The sequence below is a fragment of the Micromys minutus genome (genome assembly GCF_963924665.1).
Source record: "Micromys minutus genome assembly, chromosome: 28".
Classification (NCBI taxonomy): Eukaryota; Metazoa; Chordata; class Mammalia; order Rodentia; family Muridae; genus Micromys; species Micromys minutus.
The window spans coordinates 2,090,962-2,109,880 of NC_137963.1; the positions used below are offsets into that span (position 1 = coordinate 2,090,962).

Genomic DNA, 18,919 nt, shown 5'->3' on the forward strand with positions numbered 1-18,919 from the left:
AGAATTTAGCTGTATCCTTTGAATTTGAGATAGGTCAAATTACTAAATTACAGATATGTGGAATCCATTAGCCCACAGATCTAATCTATACAAGGACCATGGTTAAAAATACAATATGGCACACCAGGGATTTGCTAGGAGGATGGATTTGAAATATCTTACCACAGAGATATCTTAAAAGGTAACCTGCGAACATGTTAATTTGCAAAACTACGAAGTCACTAAACTATAAAAGCACAGCATCCTGTTCACCTCAAATGTAAACAATAAAAATCAGTACACATCAATATTAAATGCCTGTCATATTCAAAGAAGTTAGAATTATTTGTTTGTTAGTTATTTAGTCATTCACAGGCTGGCTGGCCTGAAACTCTATAGAGAGCAAGCTGGCCTTCTGGGATTGAAGGCACACACCATCACAAATGGCACAAAAATAACTGCACTGAATTTTATTTCTCATAAAAAATTTGGTTGTTTATTGGTTCCGACGTGTTATTTAAAAGTTGACATTAGCATAGCAAATGTGTCCAATCAGCTGGATATCTGCACACTTTTAATCCCAGCACTTGGCAGGCAGAGGCAGGTGTTTCTCTAAGAGTTTGAGGCCAGCATGGTCTACATAGAGCTCCATGCCAGCAAGGCTACACTGTCGGACTCTACCTCCAAAATATCAAAGAGGAAATAAAAAAGAAAGAAAGGGGGAAGGGAAGAAAGGAGAGAGAAAGGGAGGAGGGGAAAGAGGCAAAAAAATATAACCAATCCATATTATTTAAGGGACTATAACGTTCATTTATAGCATTTAAATAAAAACAGCTGGTTGTGACACTATGCTGTTCCGAAGGCTGGTGTGTTTGAAAGTGGTTGATAAATTCCCAAGTGAATGTTTCAATGCACCAGTGAAAAGACAGTGAGTGTACAGATAAGCAAAAGAAACCATAGTTAATGGCGGAGGTTTCATAAAATACTGCATCTTATGAGACATACAAACTCAGGATTGATGATACACTGACAAGCTTGCTTAAAACCCTCCAATATATTCTGATGATGCCTTAATATTAGGTAAAGACCATATCTTCCCCAAAAGAAACTCCACAACATGGACATAGAACGTGCTTGCATGATTCTCTCCTGTCATATACAATGCCCTGTTTGTTTCAAAGGGAAAGTCAACGGGTAACAAGTAGGGTTCACTAAATAAGTATGTAAATAAATAAATAATAAGTAAATAAAAGAATAACTATAAGAAGGGGGGATGACAAAGGTTTTACAGTTACTGACTCAGAAAAGGTGGCTGAGAATACAAATATACTTTTGCTTTCTCTTCTTAGCCTCTATTATTGCTAATTCTGAAAATTTACTGCTGCCAGATTCAATGTCTTGCCAATAGCTGTCCTAGCACTACAAATTAGCATATATTCAATGTTAATTCGAGACCTCTGGTTTTGCAGGACCACAGATGAGGATGGCCAAAGCAGATGCCTGACATATGGCAGCAGACGGGTCAACACATTTTAAAGAGCTGCTGGGAATAGAAGGATTCGATTTCCTCAATTCATATCAAAGAAACAGTGAAAAAAGTGGAGCGGAAACCATCCAAGTAAGGAGGGCTTCATTTTCCCACAGTTCTCGTGTGTCCTTCAAAACTACGGGACTTGCAGTTTGCTAGTGTGTTTTGTGATACAATGTCAGTCTTATCCAGGTAGAAAAAAATCCATAAACAGACATCAGAGAACTGTAGATGAGAACTTGCTACACTGCAGAATATGACAGTTGGTGGCAAGAATTATTAGAGTAGATGGTACATAGCGAATTCATCAGGACACGTCCAGACATCAACCCCTAAGTCCGAGTATCTGATCCTTGTTCCCGTGACTGCCTAACCTAATGTGACCTGAAGTTTTTGATTTGCAACTTTATAAATAATTATGCCTTTCATTATAATGCAGACATAGGAAAGAGTAACGCATAAAACCCTGACTCAGCTATGACAGTGCTGAGACACCCTCAGGTACAAGTCTGCCCACAGAAGTGACATTGCATTATTGTTCTGGACGAAGGGAAATTCCACCATTACTTGGAGTTGGATGCACGGTTGATTACAAGGGAACAAACAGTGCCCACACTGTGAAAATGAAGGCCTGGATTTTGTTGGGTAGCACTTTTTTTTTTTCATCACGACCTTACCCATGATATAATTTCTCTTGGATATAAATTTTTAAAATAAAGTTTTGTTGCGTTGGTTTGATAGGTCAAAGTTAAAAAACAAACAAACAAACAAAAACTCTTAATCGAAACCCTTATAGCATTTCCTAAATTAAAACAAAGTCTCCATCCTTCATCTACACATGAACACATGAACGAAAAGACGACGTACAAAAGTTCATCTTTTACACAACTACTCGGGAGAACATAAGATGCTTTTATGATGATTAAAATCTTGGCAGATACGGCTTCAAAATATAATTCGTATTGCCTAGAGGCTCCTCCGACATCGTTAAAACCCCCTGGCTTCTGGGGTCTGTGTCTTTCCCCCTGATACTGGTCATGATAACCAACTGATTGTGGAACTTGTCTCTTAATGATTTGCCTGTACTGCTCTGTCTCTTCTGAAACCAGACTGATTCTCACTGCCACCCTCAGCCCACCCCAGTAACAGCAGGATGAGCTTTCCGGGCTGATTTTTTTTTTTTTTTTTTTTTTTTTGCAATTATTAGAGTCCGCTGCTGCGGAAGCATGGTAAAGAGGACCTGCAGTGATAATGTGCTGAGTTCTGCAAAGAGGCCAAGTTCCTTTCGGAACAGCTCCAGCTGACCACAGAGTAGAACATTCCGCCAGCCACTTACTACAGAGGCAGAGGAGCGCTGTGTTCTTTTTCTATGGGTTTTTTTTTGCCTTATGATTTTGTAAATAAGTTTTTAATTTTCAAGATATCTTTCATACGGACAGGGATATATTCAAAGAATAATAACTACAGACAAAAGCAAGTCAGCTTTAAACAGCTTTAGTGCTGTACACTAGAGCTAATACTTCAGTGTATGCCCTCTTAGCTACACTTATTAACATTCCTAAATGGTAGCTATTTTCTTCAAACTGCGACCTGTCAGAAGTCATTCTGCTGAGGATCGTGAAAATTAAAATCTAAAGAAATGAGTTGAACAGATAGTATTATAGAGCTGAACACACACAAGACGAATCTTCAAGTAATACAAATGATGTTTGAGACAGTCATGTAGAGAGGTCAGCGAGACGGCTCATCATTGCTGAATCCTGGCTGCTCTTCCAGAGGACCCAGGTTCAATTCCCAGCACCCACAACCCACAGGGTGGCCCACAACCATCTATAACTTCAGCTCCTGGTCATCCCAACACTCTCTTGACCTCTGTGACCACCAGGCATGCAAGACAAACATGCAGGCAAAACACTCACACACATGAAAATAAATCTATCTTTTGTTATGACAGTTGTATGGGGAAAACATAAAAAAGCAATCTCAAGCAAAGGACTGGGCTCCCATAGAGGTAAGGATAGAAATGGCAAAGCATTTCTTCTGCAGTGAAAGCAATGGTAGAAAACATCCAAATGAGATGAAAGTGCCCTCAGTAAAACAATGCAGTATGCACAGTGTGATCACAATCACGCTTTTGTTCCTCCTAGGAGCGGAGGATTATCTGTGTCATTAGGATGATTGAAATATTTAATTTTCTTTTTCTGTAGAAAACTTCAACATGGGAACCCACGCAAATTTAATTTATCGGGACTGTATTATGAAACCACAGAACCATTATAAAATCGGGATTAGAGTCAAGAGGAAGAAAACAAAATTTTTTGAAATATTTGTATTATATACAAGTTTAACAGTCTTGCTCCGACTCTCGTTCCAAAAATATGCTGTCATGGTTTACTTGACTCCACATTTCATTCCTCAGTAATCCACAGTGTTTTCTTGTTTATGGCTGGTTCAAAAGTATTTCTATTAAAGATACTAGATATAAAACACATGGAAACTGTTTATCTCTGAGGACAAGAAATACAATAAAACAAGCAAACATGCAAAATCACCCTACCTGCCTTCTATAACATCCTTAAAATAGCAACTGGAATTGGTTCTTACTGACTATTCAGCCATACTCAAACTTCTCGGGTTGGCATTCTTTTATTTAGGGATTATTCAAGCTTTTAAATTAATCTCACCTTCACTAACTCTGAACAGTCATCCTCCATCTGTCCCAGTCATTCTTACTAGGGTTTCACAGTTAATCAATACTTCCCACTATGTCTGATTGGCTGAAGCTATTTGAACAATCACACCTCTTCTCAAAGGGGCACTCTTACAAATTAACTACCTTAAACTAATCTGTTCCTCCAATGCTGAATTCCTGTACTGTTTTAAATTCTAAAGCTGTGTAAATTGAATATGGTTCTAGCTAAGAGAGAATGAGAGACCCACAAAGGAACAAAATCAAAACCAACATTAAGCAAAATGTAACTAATTGTTCGACCCTCAGGACAGTGTCAGAATTAACTACATGTAATGTGGGAGCTAAGGTTGGAAGGGAGAGAAGAGACAGACAAAGGCAACTGAGCCTGCTGAAGAGTCTCAGGAATAGAAGTGAGGCTCCAGTTGGGAATATATAACTAATATATAACATATATATAATAAATGTTTATATAGACAAACAATTATGAAATAATTTTCTGTATAAAAAATGAAAACATATGCTTTATTAAAAATTCCTTGGAGATTTGAAAAGAATCTTTAATACCGTAGAAATTAAACTATTTAATAGTAACCCATGTCTTAACACCTGATTCACTTGTAAGTAACCTGAAACTCATGTAATCTGTACCCTGCGTGGGGAGGATCACTGGAATCAATATTGCTGATAACCAAAATGTGTGTTGTGTTTACTTCATGCCTTCTGCTGAAATATTTCCTGAGGCAGAGTTGTCCAGCCACATCTAGGGAACATGCTTATATTGTGAAATGGGGTGCATGTGAGTTTTCATCAGCATCTGGTCCAACAAGAGTGAGGATTTGGAAATACATGTATTTATTATGGTTTTGTACAAATAGTACTTAACTGAAATGCACAGATACCTAACTGGGACAAAAATCAACTCATGTAGAAGGGCACAGAGCAGGAAAATAGGTTCCTGTTGGACTAATTGTCAAGAGTATGAATCAGTCTGACTTTCTAACTTTAATTCTTTTCTTTGCTCTCGGAAAAGGTGGTACATTTGAGCATCACCAAATACTCTACCCATAAGAGTAACTAAGAGGCATACGATTTTCAAGTTACTTCCTCTTACTGCATCAAAACCAAGTCAATAATTTAAGAAAAAAAAAATCCTAACAGTACATTCCTCTGTAAGAACTGGGTGAAATCCAAATGAAATCCATTTGTCTCGAGACTGAATGCAAACAAACATGACCCAGCACTTCATGTGGTGAAACTCCAGAACGTTCCCAGTAGTGATGCTGGACTTTTGGAATTAAAGTGTAATTGGAAATGAACTTCCTCTATTTATATTGGCCAAGCCCTGACACCTGGAACAACCAGTTTTGGAAGTGGGAAAGCTGGCCTGTCTTTATCAGTGTGGCGTCCCTCCACCTCTGAATCTCTATTTCCAAATAAGCAGTGTGAGGATTAGATACTGCTCCTAGGAGGGCTAACTAATGATAAATAATTATGAGTAAGAGTTGCAGCACATCTGATAATCCCTTTGGCCCAGTTGATAACTGGTGCCAATGAAAATGTGATCTAATGACCATACCCAGCACTTATAACATGAACCTAAACCAATGCAGACTCCATCTTGTCCCATGCTCGGCAGTGGAGAAAGGAGATTTCATTACCGTTTGGTATGAGACTACGTGACATGCATAGGTTGACATTGGAGGCTTATGACTTCTCAGGTTTCCTAAGGATGCCCATTGAAGGTCGAGGGATTGAAGCAGAGCCCTGGAAATTCAAAGATCAACTACTAAATCCCTTTCTCTCTAGTTTGAGTGCTAGTATTTTATGACCTGAACCTAGGTGAATATCAAGTCTAGTGTCTACTAAGATAGTACTCCCTGTGTTCTTGTCCATTTTCCCACTGGCCAACCCACATACATAAAGACCATAAATGGATTAATTACACAGACTCTCCCTCGAGTATTTACCATGGCCATTCCCATGCCCAGTTTTAGAACTTTCCAAATAAGGGATAATTGGCACAAGCACGGTTACTGCAAGATGCACGCGTGGAAGGCAAGCCTTAAAGATGAAATAGCGCAGTTATAAAAAGGAGCTAGAAAGGATAAAATTCTATTTGATTACCTGGGATTTTTCAGGACCACAGCCTGCAGTAAACACTGATTGTAGCCAAATTAAAGAAAATTAAGAAGAGAGTTTTTCAAGTTCTCCCTCTATCTATCTATCTATCTATCTATCTATCTATCTATCTATCATCTATCAATCTATCTAACTATCATCTATCAATCTATCTATCTATCTCTCTTTCTCTCTCCCACGCTCCATATATGTATATATATATATATTTATATATGTGTATGTATTGTTATTATTATTAAATATAATACTCTAATCAAGGCTGAAGTGTACAAGCCACATCTAATGCCTTGCATGGAGAGAGAGAGCAGAGAGAGAGCAGAGAGAGTGCAGACTTACTTCTTTCACTGCCTCCTAAACCAGCAGCCAGAAAACCAGGCAAAAGACCATCTATAGACACAATTCTAAGACACATACTATATGCCAGATATATACGCTAATTCCTGTACTGGGATATAGGCCACAAACACCACATTTGTTATCTAATTTTAACTGTATAACCTGAAGAATGATGAAGGAGACAGAGGAAGGTGCTTTGGGAGCTGTGACTATGGAACAAGCACAAATCTCAAAAGAGATGTCATTTTGTGACTGTTGTGAAGCATCCTGTCAACGTCTGCCCCGCAGGATCTCTGATATTTGGCCCTCGTGGGAAAAGTGCGGATTGATCTCTGGTCTCTTGGTAGGCTTAGTGTTCTGTCCCACAAATTTCTAAAGTCAAATGTGAATTCCAGGGGAAGCAAAGTGAGATATGTTAGTGATTGTTTCATTATTGGGCAACAATAAACACAGGAGAGGAAAAAAAGTCATCTTCCTCCCAGAATGTCTGCCTTGGGGAAGTACTCATTAAGTTCCCGAGAAGCACAGACACCACAGCAATATCACACTTGCTGTCTTTAGAGATTTAAGAATCATTTGTGGGGAGTGTGTGTGTGTGTGTGTGCGTGTGTGTGTGTGTGTGTGTGTGTGTGTGTTGTATATAAAGAGAGTGAATTGGACAAATATAAGGTTTAGAGGGCCCTGGCTAAGCACAATACATTGATTTGGGCCCTGTTTTTATTTCTTTATGCTTTTTGCAACCTTTAATAAAAGTCTAAAATATTTCAAAACAACTGGGTTTTAAATGTCTGCCACATATTTAGAATTCATCCTGTAGATGATTTGAATTAGAAAGACTGATTATAGGCAGGAAAATTCCATGCAGTGGTACTTCTCAGAAGGCAAAGCCTGATGCCTTTGGGAAAGGCAGTCTACACACAGCTGTGTACAGACAAAAATACCGGGGCGGAAATATACAGTTACTGGTTTAGTTGCAACACTAGATTATGTGACAGCCATTTTAAATCTTCCTAATTTATATAGTTTCAAATGAACACAAGCAAATAGACTGATTTGCTGGAACCCCTACCAATATTATGATCCCAGAGAGAATGTTCAAGAAACCTAGTGTTTGTCTTTCTACCCACTCATTTCATTTTACCATGCAGATCTTGTTTATATGAAGATCACTACAAGCTTTCTCTTTTCAGTATCTTGATATAATGTGTCCAAACCCCACTGCCCTTAATATCCTGGTCCCAGACTAAGCCAAGGACAGTTCAGACCCTAACGCTACCTACCTCTCACGTGCAACTGACAAAGTAAATGATCACTCCTTTTCAGCCAAAAGTATGCAAATTGCACACCCTGCATCTTTCCCTCCCTGTGTGAACTAAGCCTCGAGGATCCTAGCCTCTTTTGTGTCTCTCTTAAATTGCTTCTTTACCTGTAAACCTCAAAAGTCTCATTACAGAGCAGGAGAGGATGGCAGAAGCCGATGTGGGTGCTCTCGGGACAGGGGCACAGAAGAGCGCCCCCTTTCAGGATGTGCTCAACATTCCTACCCCATGTTACTGAGACAGGCTGCATCCCAAGATAGAATGGGACCTACAACCAGGAATGAATTCTCCAACACTGCTTCAAAGCAGGTAGATGATAGTTGTCTTATATTTTATTTTATGTCTATTACCACAATCACAGAGAGCAAGAGTCTCTGAACAAGAACCTAGTCGCCAATGACTGGATTTGGCTGGTAGGCCTGCCTTCCTTGTTCTACTCTGGAAAAGGGCTTCTGGCACACTCCCAACATGGAAGCTGGAAATAGACCGAGGTATACTTCTGTCCACAGTTAGCTCTCAGGAAACCGCTAGGCCATTGGGAGACATAGGCATCCCATCAACTAGTCACAGGGATGTCTTAGGACCAACTATGTTCTAGGAGAATAAAGAGTGAGCCACTAACCACGTTGGGATACAGGAGCTAGTGCTGCCACATCAGGAGTGGCAACTGAAATGACACCTGCATAAGTCTGTTAGACTTTCGCTCCATCAAAAGCCTTGGCCAGAGGCACGTGAATGTCTTCCAAGCAGCAACAGGAGAGAAAGATTTCCATTCGTTCAGTCTTCACCTGCCTATCACTCACTAGGTTTTACAGTGTGACTAAAACCACAGGTCGAAATGATAAAACCAAGTTATATGAAGGGCCCCATGTGTGTTATCCCCGAGATGCAATTTATAGTCTCCTTGTAGAGGCAGAAGACGAAAGTGTAGGTTCTGATTGTAGCCTTTGGGTCATGTACAATCCTAAAATAGAAGAATTTCCATACCCTTAATTGTTTCTAATCCTCCGGTCTTGACAAAGATTATTTTTCTCTCTAAAAACCTTTAAACTGTTTTCTGGGAGCTGAATGATTTTTTTTTTTTTTTTCTCAACGCCTCTTGCCAGCAGTGTTTAGGCTGTCCTGAACTGCCAAGTAACCGGCTTTGCAACCGCTTTAGAGTATTTATCAACCCCATCATTTCCTTTTTTGCATGGACCAGATATGGCACAGTTTTGTTTACACTTTTGGACTTTGGCTTTGCTTTCCTTCATTTGTCATTGTCTCTACTTATTCCCTCTTGGTGAAAGTATTTAGTTTTTTATTATTTAGTAGTAGTAGTCATAGTATAGGATCCCACAGTTGAAGAGATTTTGGATATTTTGAAGAAACTGAATTTTTAAAGGGTTTAAAGTTTGTAGAACTTTTAAAGTTATTCTATGACTTGTTTATGTTGTGATGTTAGTATCATATCTTGAGAATAATCAAGAAAGAAAAATTAGGAGTCAATAGTAATGTGTTTGTCAGGTTGACAAGGTGTCTTAGTCAGGGTTTCTATTCTTCCACAATCATCATGAACAAGAAGCAAGTTGGGGAGGAAAGAGTTTATTCAGCTTACACTTCCACACTGCTGTTCATCACCAAAGGAAGTCAGGACTGGAACCCAAGCAGGTCAGGAAGCAGGAGCTGATGTAGAGGCCATGGAGGGATGTCACTTACTGGCTTGCTTCCCCTGGCTTGCTCAGCTTGCTTTCTTATAGAACCCAGGTCTACCAGCCCAGAGATGGCACCACCCCAATAGTCTGAGGCCTTCACGATGGACTATATATAAACTATGAGAAACAACAATTCTTTTCCTCCCTAAGTTGCTTTTGATCATTGTACATTTTTACAGCAACAGAAAGTTGCTGTAAAAAAAAAATATAGTGCATATTCATTCTACTGGTTCTGTTCCTTTAGAAAGCCCTGTCTAATAAGTCATGTATATATAATTAGTTTCTCTAGTCTATAAATAGGCTACACTAATAACATTAATATTAATAACATCAGCAATACTATATTAATAATGATGGCTCAAAGTTTGATGAGGCTATGTATGATGTAGGTGTCTGTGTGTCTGTGGATGTATGAGCATGCACATGAGTGTGGAGGTCAAAGGGCAATGTCTGGTGTCATCCTTAAGAAGGCCATAAGCTTCCTTTAACACGAGGCTTCTCATTGTCCAGGAAGTGGTGACATAAGCTAGATTGGCTAACCAAGGAGCTCCAGGGAGCTCCTGTTTCTTTCTTCCAGGACTGAGACCTTCACTCATGCACCACAGGCCAGCCATTTTTACAGGGGTTCTTGAGATTGAACTCAGGTCCTGATCATGAGGCAAGCACTTTACAGACTGAACTATTCTTCAGTACTGCTGGACTTTTAGAGATGACATGCAGTGAAAAATGTACAGGAAAAGTAGACATTGACACAAATCTATGGCGATTTCTTCTGGATACACTTGTGTAGCACTTATGAGTAGGTTATGTAGGGAGTACCTTTCATCCTTCCACAACAATGGCATCAAGTTTATCGAGGTGCTCTCTACACATCCCACCCACAGCAATGCATCTTCTTCCAGTGCATAGGACAGCACATTACCTCTGCCTTCTCTTTGCAAAAAAGCCTGAAAATTCATTGCTATTAGTCTCTAATGTCAAAACATACTCACAACAGCCTAGCTATGCTTTGAGACAACATGTGTGTGACAGATGTAAGTTGATAGATGGTTAACATAAATAAAAGAACCATGAAAGACTATTTACTGGTTGAACTTAGAAAAATACCTGAATCAATGAGCTTCTAAGAGTTATGAATATGTCTGGGCATGATGGCGCATAACTTTAACCCCTGCTCTCTGGAGGCAAAGTTTACTGAATCTATGTGAGTTCAATAGATACTTACATGCCAGTTAGGGCTGCATAGGAGAATTATGTTGGGCCAAAAAAATATCTATATAGTGGGTATCAAAATTTGTCATAGATTCTATTCATTCTCTCTCTCTCTCTCTCTCTCTCTCTCTCTCTGTGTGTGTGTGTGTGTGTGTGTGTGTGTGTGTGTGTATGTGTGTGTGTGTGTATGTAACACAGAGATCAATGATCAATGGTGAGTGATTTTTTTTCGAATGGCCTTCACCAAATTTGGGAGACAGGGTCCTGCACTGAGCTCACCAACTCAGCTAGACAATGGGCCTATTGGGTCAAAAAAGCAATATGGCTCCTCCTCTCTCTTCCCTACCCCAAGCTGGGGTTACAGGTTTTACTGCTGAGACTTTAAATTCAGGTCCATAGTGTTGCTCAGAAAACACCTTCCCAGGCCGTGCCTGAGTTTAAAAACTCCTTCCAAAGTCTACCAAGGCCCTGGAAAACCAGAGGCCTACCATTTGAATTTTAAAAGTGTAGGATTGAAAGAAAAAAAAAAAAAAAAAGAAGGGGCTGGTAAATAGCTTAGCTGTTAAGAGCACTTACTGTTCTTGTAGAGTTTTTGTTAACATAACGTACAGGATGGTTCAAACTCTCTAACTTCCATTCCAGTGGGTCCAGAGACCCAGTGATACCATCTCACACTAACAGATGCTGGCTCACTTCAATGGAAGGTAAGAGGCATATTTTTCTTTCAGCACAGAATGAACACTCTGACTTTAAAATTCCCACCCAACTTGGAGTCTTTCTTTAAATAATGCAGCGTGCTTCTGTTATGCAACCTGCATAGAAGGAAATTCTTTTCTTTTAGAAAATGATCTTAGGGTGGGTGTGGTGGAGCATTCCTTTAACTTGGGCACTTGAGGAGTGCAGGTCTTGGAGTTTGAGGCCAGCCAGGGTTATGCATATGCAGTGAGACCATGTCTCAAAAAGAATAAATGAATAAAATAAAGGAGGTGGGGAGGAAGGTAGTGGGTTATTGGGTCTGCAACATGGCTTAGCAGATTTGATAACCTGCGTTAAATCCCAGGACTTACATGGTAGGAAACTGATTCCTGGGTTGTTCTCAGTCTCTCTCACCTATGAACGCTCAGACATTAATTTGTGGAAGTGTGATGGTTTTCAGGTTATGTGTTCATTGTCAATGAGCTTCTAGCAAAGTGACACCAGGGCTGCTGCCAATCCAAGAGCTGCTCACTAAGAAAGAATTTCTCATAAAGATTTGCTTATTCCATGAAGAATACGAACATTTCATGGGCAAGAAGACAGAAGCAGCTAATGCTGGGAACTCGCTGTCCCCCGGAGTCTTTATCCCTAGGTTAAACCCTTAATTTACATGATTACTAGAATCACCTATGAGTCAGGAGGGATCATCCTCATGAGTCACATCCACAGCCAAGCTCCCCTGTCTCAAATGTAGCATCTGGCGCCCACTGACGTGTTGGCTTGTAATCATACTCTGGCCAAATTATATTCCTATTTTATCTTTTCATCCATCTTGAGAGCTCATTAAGGAAAATGCCTCCACTTCCCAGCTTCTACCTAGAGGCAACCAAGTAATAAAAATCTCCTCGCCTATACTGAAGTGTACCCCAAAGTCAAGTGTGAAGTTAGTAACATTAAAACTTGCTTTTGAGGGAATTTTAAAGTGTTTTTTTAATAACAAAAATAAACCATTTAAAACAGGGAGGGAGCATAGTTTAAAAATCAATAAGATTATTTCACACGTTTTAATTTGTGTTCTAGTAGCATTTGTAATTTTTTTTCATTCAAAAATCCAGATTTATTTATTTTACTTTATGTGTTTGAGTGTTTTGCCTGCATGTATGAATGTGGGTACAGGCAACTGAACCAGGTCTCTCTACAGAAGCAGCTGGTGCTCTTAACTCTTAAGCCACCTCTTGAACCCACTCCTTCTCCCATACATGTATCTGTACCTAGTCCAAGGCACTGGTCTGAAAGCTCCATTAAAGACAAAAGTTGACAACCAGTTGCAGTATTCGATATGGTATAGTAAAAAATGTCTAAGTCACTAGCTGCAGATTTCTATGTTCAAAGATACTAAAACCTGCAAACTATGGCTCCAGATGCGGAAATCAGGACACAGTATTTTCATGTGTGCTTTCACAATGGCTCCTGCCTACCTAAAACCTGTAAAGGGTCTGCACCGGAGAGGGCCCCGACTGGGCTCCACATGGTCACTTCCACAGTCATTGCCTCTCATCCACCGGCGACTTAGACGTTCTAACTAATAGTGGTCTAGGAAGGTAACATCAGAAGAACCGTGCATTAGTTAGTTCAACCTCCTATGGCCTGCTGATTGCCCAATCACCTTCTTCATGTCAGAATTACCACAGAGTAAATGAATGAAAATGGTTTTCATTCACGAGCTGGAACTATGAGACAGCCATTTTGAAATAGTTCAACAGTCTTCTGAGTAACTCATGAAGAAAGAATATGTTTTAAACTAGATAACTAAATACCAAAGCAAAATTTGATAGAACTTGTCTAAGCTTAGTGGAAGAAGGTTTCTGATATTATGAGATTATAAATGTAGTCACATATAGTAATAACCAATCGAGTCTTCATCTTAAGAAAATTGTTTAAAGTGAATCTTTGCTTATAATGTGGAAAGAAGGTTCCAAAATAAGTCTCTCAAAACTGACTTAAAAATAATATTTATTGTTGTATGTGTGTGTGATGTGTATGAGGGCAAGGGCACGTACCAATGTGCCATGGTGTGTGTGTGTGTTTGTAGACCACAGGACAACTGTTAGAGATAGTCACCTACTTTCACATGTAGGTTCTAAACTCAAATTCAGGTTGCCAGGCTTGGCAGTGAATGCCTTTACACATGGAGCCATTACAAAAACCACAGTATTGAGTTTTTTTAAGGAAGACATTTTGTTCATGTTCCCTAAGGTCAATGGCAGGAATCACACATACACACACATGCACACAGACACACACACAGAGACACACACAATTACTGACTGATGAATGAATTTACACCACACTCACAACAACCCCTGCCACATATCCCAAGGGCTTGTTCTGTGGGTTTCTTATCATCTTATGAGGTACTGAGATATCACAGATTTACAAGAGCTAAACTATATTTTTAAAAGAAAAATCTGGGCTCAGTGGTGAAGAACACTGTCTGTTCTTCCAGAGGTCCTGTGTTCAATTCCCAGCAACCACATGGTAGCTCACAGCCATCTGTAATGGGATCCAATACCCTCTTCTGGTGTGTCTGAAGACAGCTACAGTGTACTCGTGTACATAAGATAATAAATAAAATAGAAATTTCTGGAATAGAGACGGAGGGGGGAGCACAGTACATAAAGTCAGGTGCCAAAACTTCAAATGATAATTTTGTTTACTAACCAACTGTGTGGCCTTTGACTTCATTCCCAACCCATCTCTACGTCAAGACAAAAAGGTTTTTTTTTTTTTTTTCTGAGTGTGAACGAAACTACCTCCTATGTTGTAGTCTAATCTTGGGTACAAATGATGTGACAAGTAAAAATGTGCTGAGAAGTAATAAACAATACTTCTGCACAAATTTTGTTTTATCATCTGTAAGTTGTATTATGTTTTGTTCTTGTTTTATATGGCAAGGGATCACTGGGTAGCTCTTGCTGTTCTGGAGTTCACAGAAGCCTGCCGGCTTCTGCTTCCCAAGTGGTGCCACCGCTCATGGGATTCTTGGGTAAACTTTGTATCAGAGCCCAATACAACCTTCCAGTTCCATCATAAGCTTCACATGCAATTCTACATTTCTCTCTTGTATTGCCAAGCTTCCTAATCTCTAAATTCAAAATAAGAACCATTTGCATTAAAATTTTTCAATGGAACATCCTAAAGTATCCAACCCCAAACATCCTAACATTAGTTAAATTTTGCCTACTGTATCAAGTTATGCTTACAAACGTCTTTATTGATATTTTCCTTATACATGGCCCTATTTGATTTGTTAAGAAGGGTTTCAACATTGAGGAGTTTGGCCAGAAACAGCTTCTTACCCAACTTTAATGTCTTTATCCACCTTCCTGCCTTTCAAACCACCTTCCAGATTTTTAAGAGCAACAACTACAACATTTGCAGACAAGGATAAAAGATGTTATTCATGGAAGCATCAATGGAGATGACAGAGGGCTGGAGGGAGACTTCAGATGTGTTTAGTGGGACATGTGCTTGCCTCACAAGCATGGGGACCAGAGTTAGGGTCCCTAGCATCCGCATAAACACCAGATGTATTCCTGTCATCCAGGGGACTGGCTAGCTAGCTAGACTAGACAAACGGAAGATGGATGCCTCAATATACAAGATAGAGACCGATGGAGGAAGGCACTTGAAGTCACATGATGTCACCCTGCACATGTACCTGTGCATAGCTAAAGTGGATATGCCTCCTTTGCTTTCTAAATGAAGCTAGTGTTTGAAAGACTGACTCAATGGAGACTTTTATTAGAACACAGGAGTTTATTCCAAATCAGGAATCATGGCATGCATTTTTCTAAAGTCTACAGGCCCTGTGACCTCACAGAGAAAGTCCAGTGATGATTCATTAATGTATTGCTATTGTCCATTTGTCTTTTCAAAATTTAACACTAGATTAACACTAGAGTCATGGTTAGGCAGTTATGAGCACTTTGTTGCTCTTTCAAAGGACCCGTGTTCAGTTCCAGCACCCATGTGGTAGCTTACAACTGTCTGTAATTTCAGTTCTGGTTTGTACAACACTGTTTTCTGGCATTTAAGGACACCAGGTATGAATGCAGTGTAAGAAATTCATTCAGAGAAACCATTCAAACATGTAAAATAAAAATTTTGTTTTAAAATGTGATACATCATGATCATTATAAATAGCAAGACATAGCAGAAAGAATGTTTTATCAACTTGGAAATTTTCATTAGGAAAAGCAGATGTCTGGTAGATAGTTCTAGTGGAAAATGACCAGTTTCCCTTATTCTACAGAATTCAAGATTACAATTAAAAGCCAAATAAGCGTAAGAAATTGGAAAGCCCTTATGGGGCAAATTCACTGATGGAAAAGTTGCTTCTTCTTTTTAACATTCATGGACTTAGTGTGTGAGGTGTACATACTTGTGCACATGACACCATTGTGCTTATTTGGAAGTCAGAGAGCAACTTGTGGGAACTGATTCTCCAAATGAATCCCGGGTATCAAACTCAGGTCATCAGACTTAGGAGCTAGCATCTTTACATCCTCTGAGGACAGTGATTCTCAACCTCATGTTGTGGTGACCCTAGACCATAATACTATTTCATTGCTACTTCATAACTGTAACGTTGTTACTGTTACTAGTTTTAATGTAGGGGTCCGATATGCAAGATAGCTGATATGTCAACTCAGATGGGGTCTAGACCCACAGGTTGAGAACCACCGCCTAGACCAGTACTGACTCTGAACTTGGTAGATGTTTGAGACGCTTGGGGTCTAATCAATCTCACTTCCTTTGATTTTTTTTTATTGTATATATTCAGAGCTCATTGCTTACTAAGATATGGTAACTTGCACTAAATATTTGGACTGATCAATATGTATAACATGTATATGTATATTTAGGCAGTGAAATATGAGTAGTAATTAATGCACAAAGTATATATCCATATATACATATATATATGTATGTATATATGTGTATATATATATATATATACATATATATATATATATCACGATCTAAAACCTTTTCAAATGGTAATCGAGTATTGAACACATGAAGTCTTCAAGTAGACCAGGTTTAGAGATCTAGTGAGGGTCTTTAGAGTTATATTCTACAGTGTTTTACTAGGTCACGATCTCTGAAGACTGCTTTTTTCCCCCCCTTGGAATTTATCACTGGGGTCTCCCTATCGCAGGAAATAAGAACGGAAGGACACTTAGATGTGAACCCCCACAGACTACTTTGGTAGTAGTCACCTCACACTGGGAGACTGAGGGCCACTGTTGAAATTATCCTCCTCTCCAAGTTGTTAGAAAATGCCATTGGTGTGTGGCCATTTGCTTCAAAAGGCTTAGAAAGAGATAATTTCCTCCAATCAGCTCTTCGTTGTAAAGATTACAAACTGAGATCTGTAGAGGCCAAGACTCGCCCAAGAGCTCAAGGCAAATGAATGAATGCCTTAGTTTTAGGCTTAGACCCACTTGACCCTTTGTCCTAATCCTAGGTTAACAGAAGCGGTAGAGAAAACAAGTGCTGATTGAGGACTAGAGGAAAGGGTAGGAGGCAGTCATTAGCAAATCCCTAAGCTCAGGGTCACCTGCTCTCCAGGATCAAAACAGTGAAACAAGCCATTCACCCGCACTTCAAGGGCGAGGAGCCATTGTTTTCAGAACCAGCTGTGGCGAATCTACTTAACAGTGGCCTTGGGACAGCTGCAGCTGCTACAAGAGGAGGGTGGAGGAGAGCAAACTACCAAGGCAGGCTGCAGGGACCCCGCCGCGCCACCTCCCGGCCAGCTGGGAGGCATTTCTGTGCTAAGTGCCTTGGACTAAACCACCCTTTGAACCAAGGCAAAAAACATAAACCACTCACAGCAGGCCCAGACCCGCGCAATTAACTGCGGGCCTTCAGCAGGCTAGTGCGGGAGAATCTGCGGCTGGCAGCTGCAGCCTGGTGCGCAGTGACTGGCACTATCAGAAAGTAGAGTGGAGCCAACTGAGCTGCCAGGGCACCCCGTGACGGAGCAAAGTCCTCAGGGTTCAAGCTTAGCTGTAGCCGAGTCCAGAGGCGCGCTCCCGTTCACCTCCTTCTGCCTTCTCCCCAGCTCCTGCGCCGCCCCTCTCGGTTCCCAGGCCTCGGGGGTCCCTAGGTCGCCACTGACGCATCACACTCACCATCTCCTGCCTGAGGATGTGCAGTTTGGTCTCTAACCTCTCCAGGGCGCTGGGGTGGCTACGTCGTGGAGAGCCAGAGGCAGGGGAGGATGAAGACGAGGAGGACACGGAGGGCGCGAAGCTGCTGCAGCTGCTGCTGCTACTGCAGCTCCCACCAACCCCGCTGGGGTCCCCAGCCCCTTCCCGGGCCGCGGGCTCCTCCCCGCGCAGCGAGCGCGCTAGGCTCTCGGGCACTTTGCGCCCCAGCTTCAGCTCGATGTCTCTGAGGTCTGGCAGCGGGCCGTCTTCCATGACTCTTTGCGAGGGGCGACACAGACAGTCAAGGCAGAGGGCGCGAGAAGGTGGCGGCCTGGCGGGCTCCGGAGCTCAACACTGGGTTCCCCCGGCCCGGCCTGGGTCCCCGCGGGCGCCGGTGCGCTCCATGCCCCGGGCGCAGTGGGCAGATCTGCACCCGGCCGCAGTTTCAGGCTCTGCCGCTCCGCAGCCAGTAAGATTAGCCAGATCGCTTCATTCCTTCCTCTCTGGCCACTCCACCAGCAAGTTGAGTTAATTGATACCGCAGAGAAGGGAAAAAGCTAGTGCGTTATACCGAGAGACCCAAGAGGGAAATGGAACCTGCTCGATGGGGGGAAATTCCCATTTCAAAACTGTCCATTCACATCCCTGCGCCGTTCACGGTGCCCATCTGGTATTACACCACACAGGATAACGATGTGGCCACACTCCCGGGTCGTTTCATTTTTCAGCCATATGTCGCCAAGGATCAGACTATCTTGGACGGTCAGGAAAAAAAAAATCTCTGATCAGTGAAAGAGGTGGGTTCGTCGTGTGGGTAGGCGGTATAGACGAATTTAAAAATATTTAGAAAGAAAAAAGACAAGAAAGACACGGCTAGCTTAGCTGGGGTTCAAGGGCTTCCTGGCTGCTGTAGCAGTGTCCTTCCCTTTTAGGTTGTCTCATCCAAGTCATTGTGTTCCTCAGAGCCTCGGAAACTTTAAACTCGGCTGGCAGGTGGACCAAAGCAGAGCCAACCCTTGTACCGTATGTCACAGACAAGAAGAGCAGCAACATTTTCCCAATCCTGAAGCTAAGAAACTGACATGCAAGTTTTGCCTCAGCTT

At 41.1% G+C, this 18,919-nt stretch overlaps 1 protein-coding gene across 1 annotated transcript in view; it reads right to left on the bottom strand.

Annotated features, from left to right (window-relative positions):
- Positions 1-18,702, bottom strand: part of LURAP1L (leucine rich adaptor protein 1 like) — a 38,878-nt gene extending 20,176 nt beyond the window's left edge. The window contains exon 1 of the mRNA XM_080940383.1: positions 17,799-18,702. Within this exon, the coding sequence (XP_080796509.1) occupies positions 17,799-18,089 (291 nt within the window). The 5' untranslated portion in view covers positions 18,090-18,702. The remainder of the gene's footprint in view (positions 1-17,798) is intronic.
- Positions 18,703-18,919: the final 217 nt, after the last annotated feature.